Source organism: Staurois parvus, unplaced genomic scaffold (assembly GCF_062004578.1).
Source record: "Staurois parvus isolate SC_StPar_1 unplaced genomic scaffold, SC_StPar_1.0 ptg001302l, whole genome shotgun sequence".
Taxonomy (NCBI): Eukaryota; Metazoa; Chordata; class Amphibia; order Anura; family Ranidae; genus Staurois; species Staurois parvus.
In genome coordinates this window covers 4,633,353-4,646,122 of record NW_028319098.1, presented here as the reverse complement: position 1 = coordinate 4,646,122, position 12,770 = coordinate 4,633,353, and the positions used below count along the sequence as shown (strand labels likewise).

The following is a 12,770-nucleotide window of genomic DNA, read 5'->3' as shown; positions in this document are numbered from 1 at the left end:
CTGGCGGTATTCCCAAGTGTAGCTCGGGGTAAAGTTTCAGTACCATAAGCGGTAACCCCGAGCTACACTCGGGCTTACCATGCGGCGCTGCTCCGGGATCTATTCTTCTCTTACCTTGTCCTGCGCTCCCGCGATGTCCCTCCTGCAGTGTCCCCTGTATTGTCCGCCGGCGGATGCTGGCATCTCTCTTCTGGGTTCCGTCCCCTGCGACGTCGTGACGTACGGGGACGGAACGGCGGTAAATTTGAAAATTTCAAAAAGTGAGATTCACGAAATTCACTAAAATAACATAGTAAAACATTACTGTATCAAAACATTTCACATACATTTTGTCCCGACTGCTTTGTCCTGTGCCCTGCCTGCATTTTTACTGTTCTTTCTGCCTGGAAACTGAGAAACGTCCATGGCGTCCAAAAAGCTTCCCTTTAGGTCAAAAGCTGTTTAGACCAGCTAGAGAACAGCGATAGTAAATTAGAACTACTTGCAGAATTGAGTGATAATGATTCATGGGGAAATTCATCATCAGACACTGAAAACGATTTTGCGATTTTGCTCAGTGATGTGCGAACTAAGTGCTATATTTCAAATTTCAGTGTTTTTGGTTTGATTATATTATTGAATTACATTTATTATTATATTATTATTTTTTATGATTATTTATTAAATTATAATTTATGATTTCGTGTTTCAAATTTTAACATACCCGGGATGTTTACTAGACTCTTGTTCGGACAGATTTCAGTGAATTATTCCTAAAAATTACAGGCCTACAATAAAAAAAATACATATTTCCATGCAAAAAAATTTACCACTTTGAGCACAGAAATATAGACATAATCAGACCGCTAGGGAGGCTAAATTACACAAGTGTACTGAAGAATGGAGCGCTAACATGTGACATGAGAAGACTGGAAAATTGTTTGGGACTGTTCACAAGTGTGCATGTTTCCCATTAAAGTTTTTGTTTCACATTTCTTTAAGAATTACAATATCTGTTATTTTTATAACAATTTCTGTGTTGTCTAAGTTATACATATTTTTTTTTAAGCATAAGGGCACATACAGTATATCACATTATCATATATTTTTGCAGTAATATATTATTTGTGCACTTTAATGAAAGAGTCACTTTTCTAGTTCTAGTAGTGTTTGCAAGGAGCACTGCACTATTATTATTTATCGTAGGGCAGAACGCCAGGGAAATAATTTTTTCACATCTAGTGAGGCTGTGCCCGCACTGCATGAGTTAAATGTGCATTTTGTCCAGGGGTGCACAGAAAAGCTATACTCACCCGATCCTTCGATCCTCTGGACAACGGCGCTCCCCCATGTCCAGTGGTGAACTGTTCCTGCCATCCTCGCTTCCAGAGCCAGCCTATGGGTGTGATGATGTCAAGAACAGTCCGTTGCACAAGGCCACGGGGGTAGGAGTGGCAGGGACCAGTCTTGCACTGAAGGGATCGGTGGATTAGGTAAGTATATTTCTGCTCAACCCATAGACAAAAATGAGCATTTGACCCATGCTGTGTGGGCACAGCCCCACTGCATTGGGGAAAAAAATCCTGGAATTCTTCTTTAAGGAATACAATGGTGTAAACTTCTCATTCCCAGCCTGCTGAATGGACACTGAGGAAGCAACACCACACTAAAATTTCATCTCTGGTCAGTCTGCTCTCTGCTCCTCCTAAATGTTCTACATCAACACATGTACATAAAAAATGTCCCTCCTTGTGTTGCCATTCTTTTCATCCATCTGAATGTTGCTTTACAGTAGGTGACAAGAGGCTGATACCACGTCAATATCATGTATTAAAGTGATCATTGTCGTGAAACATTTTGGGCCATTTTCCTATGATTTAATGTCCTCCACCCCCCTCCCCCCACCCCATGGGATTCATCTGGTGGCTATTATGTCTCCAATCACAAAGGTTTTCCTTGTATATGGTGGGCTGTGGGACATTGTCTGCGGGGATAGTATAACTATTATCTTTTAAACTGCAAAATGTTTTTCCATGACTTATTGTCACAATAAAGTGCAAATGATTTTACCAATATGTTTGGAATATCTGTTCCTTTAATGTCCATTTGCACCCTTTTCCCCACCCTTTTCCCTTTAATTTTGATTATTACAATTAGGACGTGGCACTCAAATATTACTTCAGTTTTGGAAGTGATCTGGCACCCAGATACACTCCAACTTCTTCCTATGTACGTATGCTAGTTGCATGTAAAACTATATGTAATTATTTTTAAGGAAAGGTAGAGCTTATTTTCTTTATATTCAGCTGGAGTCAAAGCGACACTCCAGGAATTAGGCCACTTTTCACAATGTGCTGAACTGCTACAGGTTAAGTCCCACAAGGTGCATGCCACCTTGTGGACGTAAGTATTTCATTAATTTACAATCTGTAAATTAACTGAGCGCCTGGAATATCACTAAATAGCAGCCACTATGCCTGCCCCTGCCCTCCTCCTGCCCAGTCACAGATCGCTTTGTATTATGGGAAATTATTCACAAAGTACAAGGGCTTCTGTAAATGATCAGCGGAGGAGGGGCAGGTAGAGCTGCTGCTGTATGTGAGGGCTCTTATCACAGCCTTGGGAGTGCAGTGATAGCTGTACTCCTGAAGCTCCATAAAACTGTCAGATGTAAACTGAAGCATACATCGGTTGGACTTAGCTCATAATATGCCAGCACATTTTACAAAGTGGCTGAATTCCTGGAGTTCAGTTTTAAACTCCTAAGGTATAACCTTTTTGAGTGCTACTAAATGTTTCTTGTATGCCCTCATCTCAAGGTACAACCTGTATACACAATTAAGATGCTTCAAATATATAACCATTTACCTCTTTTGGAAGGTGTGTACACAGCTTATCATTGGTGATATTCACAAAGGTTCTTAGCTTGTTTTTTAAAACAGTGCTCTCGGGGGATTCTGGTTTTAAGTTCTTTGTTTGTTGCTGGAGTAGACATCCTATATAGACTAATTTCTGAAAATATAAAGAAAAACATTTTACTATAGAATGTTACATTATGAATGTGAAGAAATATTTCGTAAACTTAAATGTAATAGAAAGTCAATGGTGTATACTGTATGTTGTATGGCAGTAGCATAAAAATATCTATATAAAATACAAATACTTGACAGAAGTGTGAGATAGGTTTCACAGTCTGTTGTCCGATTTGACAATATTTGCATTAAAGCAGGAGTCCTAAATTCTTTAGTCCGAAGACCCAAATAAGAAAATTATTACCTTACTGGGACATAGGAAGAGAAATATTACCAAAATGTCAGTAAAGCAAAACAAAGACAAAAATAACAATGGCTGTATAACACATTGTGGCCATTCCTCACCAAATACATTTTTCCATATAATTTATTTATACATTTTTTAATTAACACCAGGATCTTTTCACCTTGCAGCTTTCCTTCCACCCACCACCTTGTACACACTTTTGCCCCTTTAATATATATATATACAGTCATGGCCGAAATTGTTGGCACCCTTGATATTTTTCCTGAAAATCAAGTATTTCACACAAAAAAGGTATTGCATTAACACATGTTTTGCTATACACATGTTTATTCCCTTTGTATGTATTGGAACAAATATAAAACAGAGGCAGAAAAGCAAATATGACATAATGTCACACAAAACCCCAAAAATGGGCTGGACAAAAGTATTGGCACCCTTAACTTAATATTTGGTTGCACACCCTTTGGAAAACATAACTGAAATCAGTCGCTTCCTATAACCATCAATAAGCTTCTGACACCTCTCACCCGGAATTTTGGACCACTCTTCCTTTGCAAACAGCTCCAGGTCTCTCTTATTGGAAGGACACCTTTTCCCAACAGCAATTTTAAGATCTCTCCACAGGTGTTCAATGGGATTTAGATCTGGGCTCATTGCTGGCCACTTCAGAACTCTCCAGCGCTTCTTTGCCATCCATTTCTGAGTGCTTTTTGACGTATGTTTGGGGTCATTGTCCTGCTGGAAGACCCAGGATCTTGGACGCAAACCCAGCTTTCTGACACTGGGCCCTACAGTGCGACCCAAAATCCTTTGGTAATCCTCAGATTTCATGATGCCTTGCACACAGTCAAGGCACCCAGTGCCAGAGGCAGCAAAACAACCCCAAAACATCATTGAACCTCCACCATATTTTACCGTAGGTACTGTGTTTTGTTCTTTGTAGGCCTCATTCCGTTTTCGGTAAACAGTAGAATGATGTGCTTTACCGAAAAGCTCTATCTTGGTCTCATCTGTCCACAAGACGTTTTCCCAGAAGGCTTTTGGCTTACTCAAGTACATTTTGGCAAACTGTAGTCTTGCTTTTTTATGTCTCTGTGTCAGCAGTGGGGTCCTCCTGGGTCTCCTGCCATAGCGTTTCATTTCATTTAAATGTCGACGGATAGTTCGCGCTGACACTGATGCTCCCTGAGCCTGCAGGACAGCTTGAATGTCTTTGGAACATGTTTGGGGCTGCTTATCCACCATCCGGACTATTCTGCGTTGCAATCTTTCATCAATTTTCCTCATCCGTCCACGACCAGGGAGATTAGCTACAGTGCCATGGGTTGCAAACTTCTTGATAATGTTGCGCACTGTGGACAAAGGCAAATCTAGTTCTCTGGAGATGGACTTGTAACCTTGAGATTGTTGATATTTTGCCACAATTTTGGTTCTCAGGTCCTCAGACAGTTCTCGTCTCCTCTTTCTGTTGTCCATGCTTAGTGTGGCACAGACAGACACACAATGCAAAGGTTAAGTGAACGTCTCTCCTTTTTATCTGCTTTCAGGTGTGATTTCTATATTGCCCACACCTGTTACTTGCCCCAGGTGAGTTTACAGGAGCATCACATGCTTGTAACATTCTTATTTATCCGCAGTTGTGAAAGGGTGCCAATACTTTTGTCCAGCCCATTTTTGGAGGTTTGTGTGACATTATGTCGAATTTGCTTTCTTTCCTCCCTTTTTTTGTTTTGTCCCAATACACACAAAGGGAATAAACATGTGTATAGCAAAACATGTGTTAATGCAATACGTTTCGTGAGAAATACATGATTTCCTGGAGAAATATCAAGGGTGCCAACAATTTCGGCCATGACTGTATATATATATTTATTAAATTTTCAACCCCTTGAGAAATGGGTGATTTCTGTTATAAACACATTGTATACAGGCGACATCTGAGATCACAGTAGAACACAATTTAAATAAATAGGGTGTGCTATATCACAACTAATTTTCCACTTGGAAAAACTAGGCTATGTTTATTACACAGTCATTTGGTGAACCATCACACATATGTCCATAACCCAATGTGGCTCCCAAGCCATAGTTTAGTAAACACTGAAATAAAAAGTATATGTGCTAATAATGCCTGACTTACAACAATTACAGCAACAATTTTTGTCGCTTTGGAAATTAATAAAAGCTGACCAATTGCAAGCACCACTGTCAGTGACATATGGTTTGTCTCAGTCCTCTAATGGCCACTTTTGCTGAACAGCAATAATAATAGACATACTGGCCAGATTTGCAAGTAAAAATTAATGAAAAAAGCCTAACAGACAAAACAAATGCAGTCATTACATCAAAGAATTGGAAACCTGCAATACATTAATTATTTGGGGTGTTTAATACCACTTTAACCCACTCACTGTGGTCACTGAACCCTAGCTGCCCAGACAAAAATTATTATGGTCAATAGGCACTGAGTAACTCAAAAACTCTATAACTAAATTGGCCTACCTATTTTTTTAATTACTATTCTACTAATGTTAGTTCATTAGCTAACAAATGAAAAAAAAAAAAAAAAAGATTTAATGCATTTTATACTTAAAGAGGAGCTCCAGTAATTTTTGTATTTATTAAAAGTCAGCAGCTGACCTTTAATAAACACACACCCACCTGTCCCATGGTCCTGCGATGTGCTCACCTGTGCCGTCCCTTCTCTCCCTCTTCTCTCCCTGATGCATCTCAACTGTGGGCACCAGGCTGTGACAGCTTGCGGCTGTGAAATGCCCCAGAAGACTGCAGGAGGAAGGAGGAAGGCTGAAATTCCGTCTCACTTCGCCGCGATGAACTGAGCCTGAAATGGGAGCGGGTACCTGTTAAACCCCCCCCCCCCCAAACAGTGCCAAATATGGCGGTGGAGGGGGGGAGGAGGCAAACAAGTGGAGCTTCCACTTTTGGGTGGAACTCCACTTTAATAGTTTTTAGTTAAACTTTTACCTTTTTAATAATGTGTTTTTTTACATATCGTTTTACATGCTGTTGCACGGCTGAAACTGACAGCTTTGTTTGTAGACAAACCTTACGTGATCAAAATGATCGGCTCTCATGGTTAACCTATAATTTGGAACCACACTGATTGGTTCTCAGTCATTACTTAAGACCAAAAACTGTCAGTAACTAGCAAAACACTGACTCTGTGCTTGAGAATATCAATCTACAGAATGGGATTGGGTAGTATCCTGAACCTTGCCTACCTTTACCTGTACTGCCATTGACCCACTCTGCCTGTCAGCCAACCGCAAGTACCTGTTTGCTGTGCTCAGTTCATGCCTGCCCCAGTGTGGTGGCCAGGCACTATAGCACTGTGTATAAATCCTGGGGGCAACTAAGTAACAGTAGGCCTGCTTGGCTTATGGGAAAGGGGGCTGCTATTGGTGAAAAAAAACAGCAGCCAGCTGTAGTATCTGACCACTTTTGTTAGGGGTAAGCGTGACATTATCACAAGCCTTTACCAAGAAGGTTATTCTGAGAAGATGGACTCTACACAAGCTCATTTCCTGAGGAGATTTGCAAACTGACATGCCAAGTCCAGCAACTGTCTAATGTTTTCTAACTTTAAAAACAGGTGTATGCTATACTTTAAGCTTAGACCGTGCTCATCTGGTTCTGAAGCACAGCAGGGTAATCTCATTATTAAATGGTTCCAGGGGGATCCCCCCCCCGTCTTGGGTTTTTATTTAGGGTCAGTCGAAGCATTTTTTAAGGTCCTGGGTGATGATCCTGACCGTTCACACTCAACAGAAATTAACCTTAGTTCATTACATCCGGGTAAATGCACTACTGAGCAATATTGTTCTGATTTCTGCCATTGGTCACCAACCTGACTCAGGGTGGAATGACCCAGCTCTAAGAAGCCAGTTTAGGTTAGGCTTATCAATACTCCATCAAGGACTCCTTAGTACACTAACCTGGACCAAAGTCGTTGACTGAAGCAATGCAAGTAGCCATCTGTTTAGACAGGCATTTACGGTAAAGACATACAGAGAGTTTTGTTTCTTTGCTCCCTAGTACACTGCACACTTTTTCTTCATCAGACCTTCCAGGATCCTCGCAACCTCTCCAAAAGGAGGAGCCCATGTAAATTGGCACTACTCGTTTATCCTCTGGGGAAAAGGGTAGAAGTTTCCATGGACTCTGTTTATACTGTGGTGACCATGGCCACTTTGTCACCAGCTGCCCTCATAGGTTAGGAAGCTCCAAGAATCTAGTGTGGGTGGGGTCTGCTTCTCTAGACCATACCATGCCAGGTTCCTCCTGAGACAAACTATTTGTTCCTGTGCAACTTAGTTCTGCCACATTCTCTCATCACCTCTCAGCTTTCATAAATTCTGGTGCCACTAGCAATTTCATTGATAGTGACCTAGCACACTGTCTACAGATTACCCTGACTAAGGTGCACAAACCCTTTTCAGTCCTAGCTGATGATAACTCTCCCTTGTCCATGGGCATGGTCACGTTGTGCACTGTACCTATTACTGACCATTGGGGAATTTCATAGGGAGACAATCAGCTTCTACTTGATAACATCTCCTGCTTATACCCTTACAGTGGATATAAAAAGTCTACACACCCCTGTTAAAATGTCAGGTTTCTGTGATGTAAAAAAATGAGACAAAGATAAATAATTTCAGAACGTTTTCCACCTTTAATGTAACTTATAAACTGTACAACTCAGTTGAACAACAAACTGAAATCTTTATGGTGGAGGAAAGGCAGAGGTGAGGCCAGGACTTTCAGTAACCTGGCCTCACCTTACCGCAACTACATCTGCTCAAACCTGTCTGAGTAGTTCTATCCATTCTTTGGATAGACTGCCCCATTTGACTAGGTGGGGCTCTCGACCTATTCTTCAAGCCACTCTGCACCCAGCCTGTGTTCCAGCTATCCAGCTTGACTCATGTGACATGTCACCTGCTAACCAACCTGACCTTGCTGATTCCCTGATTATTGCCCAGCCTGATGGTCCTGTGCTAGATGCCCAGCCTGATGGTCTGGTGCCCGATGTCCAGCATGTCTTTAAGGGTCTGGGGGCCCCTCCTCAGAGGGCGGGGTAATGTCAGGAGTATAAAAAAAGGGGGGTTGTGAAAAAGATTCACAAAAAAAGGGGTAACATCATGGACAGAAGGCGATACTCAGAGTAGTTCCCAAAAATTATGCTTTATTACACAATAATTTTAGACACTAGGGTAAATACCCTGGTTCATCATCACCTCAGTATGAGATAATACAAAAAGTATATAAAAATATAAAATCGCATAAAAGCAACATCAACATTGGTCTTTATATTAATGTGCTGTATATGTAATGACAGAAACCTGTCTAATACATTTGCAGCACCAACATATTGGTTACACCACCAGTAGGGGGTGTGTCAAAAAATTGTACCATCAGGTATAATATGCTATACAATGGTATGCAATAATGGCTGATAACAGGCACCACATAATAATGACAAGATTACCCATAACCCAATCAAGGCAATGTGGGTGAAAAATTGAAAATATATGTAGGGATACGGATGCCCCTATGACAGGATGATTGCAATACAGCTCCTATTGAAGGCATGAGTGAGTGGTGAACACCAAGGGGAGAACGGAGCCGTCCAGTTACAGTCCCGACGGTGGTGGCTGTCCCCGGGACTGTGCCTGGTAATCTCTTTTTCACAACCCCCCTCTTTTTATATGCATGTTTTTTGGTTACTGGGCAGAAACCATATATTGGGTGATACAGTATATTTATGAACCTCTACCTTCTCTTATTCTCTGTAATGTCAGGAGTGTCTAGTGCTCCTGATCTATCATAGCTGCTGTTCTCAATCCAGCATCCTGGTTTGGGCTCTGGTGCACTCTCCCTGTCTGTTTGTTCGCCTGCAAAGTGATTGATATGGCCAGTATCTGGGTGGAGACCAAATCTGATTTAAGCCAACCAATCCTGCAGTCTCATGCTTGTGATATTGTTTGTAAAACGTGCTTCAAGCTCCCTGTCTGTCTGTCCTGCTCTGTCATTTGGATTCCCTCACTGACAACCTCAGATCGGATATCGAATACTCTCTGAACTCTGCCTGCCTTTTGACTCTAAATCTGACCCTGACTATCCTGAACATTGCCTGCCTTCTACCTGGACTGCCATTGAACCACTCTGCCTGTCTGCCAGTACCTGTTTGCTGTGTCAGTTCATACCTGCCCCAGGGTGGTAGCAAGGCACTCTAGCATTGTGTATAAGTGCTGGGGGTACCAGTAGGCCTGTTTGCCGTACTGGAAAAGGGGCTTCTATAGGTGAAAAACACAGAAGCCAACTATAGTGCCTTAACACTTGTGTTAGGGCAGTGTTTCTCAACTCCAGTCCTCATGGACCCCCAACAGGTCATGTTTTCAGGATTTCCCTCAGATGAAACAGCTGTGGTAATTACTAAGGCAGTGAAACTGATCAAATCACCTGTGCAAAATAATGGAAATCCTGAAAACATGACCTGTTGGGGGTCCATGAGGACTGGAGTTGAGAAACACTGTGTTAGGGATAAGCGTGACACTGCTACCATCAGGTGATTGGACACTACCAAACACCTACACAATGGCTTGACACTCACTCCATGACAGCTCAATTTTTTAGCAAGCACTGCAGAGAAACAATGTAACAGGGGAGGGTGTCCTGCACTGCACTCAAAGATATTGAATACATAGGAAAGTCAAAATTTATTTTATCATAATTGTACAATACAGGACACAGGTTGGATTTCCATGGATCCTGGGGAGTCCCCAAGCAATAAATCAAAAGGGTGGGAAACAATGAGGCAAACAAAGCAGTGCCTTGAACATCCACTTAGTAAAACTTGGAGAAAGTAAAAACCAAAGACCAGATAGTGGCCTTACGAAGACAGGGAACAGATGGTTGATGCTTGAAAGCTCAGGAAACTAGAACTAAGCTGGTGGAGTGAGCATGGTGGAGTGAGCATATATAGGTACTAGGATAGCTTATCTTTTAAAGCATAAGCCATTGCGGTGAGTTATCTTATTTACCTAGCAAATGTGGACTTAGAAGCAGGATGTCCTTTAAAACCTCTTGGCAATACAAAAAAAAAAAAGAGTTTAGTTTTCGAATAGAGGCTCATTATAAGAGAGAGCTGATCCAATGTCTGAAGCAACATTACAGGCTGTCCCTACAATGTAGGGTTTGCATTGTAGAACGAAGTTGCACCAATCTAAATCTGAAGCTGATTGAAGAACCCAAAAATAAAAAATTAAAGCAGTTAAAGCTAAAAGTAATTTCTCCCTGTAAAGAAGAAAAGTTCCACCACCTTAGGACACTAGCAAAAACAAAGGACTCAGGAGTATGGTAGGGTTGTAGGGGAGATGCATGGGGTAGAGTTCTCAAAAGCTTTCCGGTGCCCAATTACAGCCTAAAACCAATGGGCTATGACTACTCAGGCTGTGCACTGTACTACACGATTAAGATATGCACTTTAAAAGACATAGCTGCTAACTCAGAAACATATCAGACAGATGTGATAGTCACAAAGAAGGTAGGAGAGCTTACTCAAGAGGAGTTCCATAATGGGTTCCAAGGGTGGTTTCTGCAGGGCAGAGAGAACCAATATGAGATCCCAGGGAAGGACAGGGTGCTGTAATGGGGTCTGATCCTAGATGCACCTTGTTTAACAGTTCTAACAATGGAATGCAAAGCCAGGGGTTTGTTTACTAGGTTCTTCTGGGTTCTAGGTTCTTTTGGGCCAGTTTGGTGCAATGAGAATCAATCATTTTTCTTTCCTTCCTTTTTTTTTTGCAGAGCAATCAAGTAAGAATCTGTACTGGGAGAAAGGCATATACAGTATTAGCTGACATGGAGTCCCGGAAATTACCAGTGCTAGTGCATCCTTGGTTCTAGGGGTAAACCTGTTTTTGAACCTGGAGGCCAGGGTGTCCAGATCTGGAGTCCTTTATTTATGATATAAGAGATTGAAGATGTCAGGAAGAAGGAATCATTCCTTCTCCCCCACCAATTGTCTACTCCCAGAATGTGAACAGCAGAGATTACTGGACAGTGGTTCTTCACTAGAACAGAATCATACTTACCTCTTATAAGGCTGCCTGACTCCTTGTACCCCCTAATGATTAATATAGGCCAATGCTGTAGCGTGGTCAGATTGCACTCTGATCGGGTGTCCCTGAAATAAAGGAGGTCCAGTGACACCAAGCTAGTATTAGTTATAATAATAGAATTATTATTTCCCCCACTGGCCAAATACTCTTAGCCTAACGTGTTGCTGTTTTTTCTCTGTTAGTGAATTTTCTTTAACTCTTATTGCCGAATGTTCATATGGCTACTTTTCTTTTAGAATTGAATGTTAGGGCGAAAGGCAACAAATAGAAACTGACATCACACACATATTAAAAATATGACGGACATATTCATTATATTTGGGTGAATGAGGCATGTTCACAAAGCAATAGACTCCAAACAGTGGATTGGTGCTCAGCAAAAACACTAACAGTGCAAAGGTGCTCAGTGGAAACACTAACAGTGCGTTGTTGCTCAGCAGATTTTTCAGCTGATTTTGTGGGGACAGAATAACTGTTATCCAACACACAAAACCAGCTGTACAGAGATTTGAATCTAATGATCCCATTTTTCCTTCAGTATTTGGTTGTTCAATAATCTAATATTAACACAAGCAGGAAGGAGAGATTCAGAATAAAATAAAAAACACTGTTTAGTCTCTTCATAACTTCAGTTTTCCCAGAAGCTGATCCTCTTGTCCCTCACTGCTAATGACATTAGATAATGGAATAAAAGTGTATCAATCCGCCTGGCGGTTCTCAGCTACAGACCTTCAATGCATCATTTGGTAGACTTGGATCTACCAAAGCAACAATCTGCCAGTGGGATAACAAAGCCACTGTTGGGTGGATAGAAAGCTCCTATAATGGTTGGGTGATAAAACCCAGGTTGACAAGCCCTGGGTTATAGTGAGTGGTGGCCTTACCCTAAGACATTACTAATTGTGCTTTCAGCTCTATGCTAAAAATGATAAGCACTTGGCACCTGGCCGTAGTGTAGTGCCTTTTTAAATTGTATCTTTGTTCTTAAAGTGCATCTTAAATAAAAAACAAATTTTACTAGTCCTTAGAAATGTATTCGTCTTCTTTTTTAAATTATTTTCACCTAGCAATTTTGCAAATAACATACTTCCTGTCCTATAGTGGCATTAGCTGCACATCATTTTACAAATATATATACAGTGTACATATATATATATATATACAGTGGGGATCGAAAGTTTGGGCACCCCAGCTAAAAATTTGTATTAATGTGCATAAAGAAGCCAAGGAAAGATGGAAAAATCTCCAAAAAACATCAAATTACAGATTAGACATTCTTATAATATGTCAACAAAAGTTAGATTTTATTTCCATCATTTACACTTTCAAAATAACAGAAAACGAAAAAAAGGCCTCTGCAAAAGTTTG

At 41.1% G+C, this 12,770-nt stretch overlaps 1 protein-coding gene across 2 annotated transcripts in view; it reads right to left on the bottom strand.

Annotated features, from left to right (window-relative positions):
• The window catches only part of LOC149437169 (uncharacterized), a 218,203-nt gene that overhangs the window by 59,685 nt on the left and 145,748 nt on the right, over positions 1 to 12,770 (bottom strand). For both annotated transcript variants that reach the window (XM_089661012.1, XM_089661011.1), the window contains exon 5: positions 2,848 to 2,991. In XM_089661012.1, the coding sequence (XP_089517138.1) occupies positions 2,848 to 2,991 (144 nt within the window). The remainder of the gene's footprint in view (positions 1 to 2,847; positions 2,992 to 12,770) is intronic.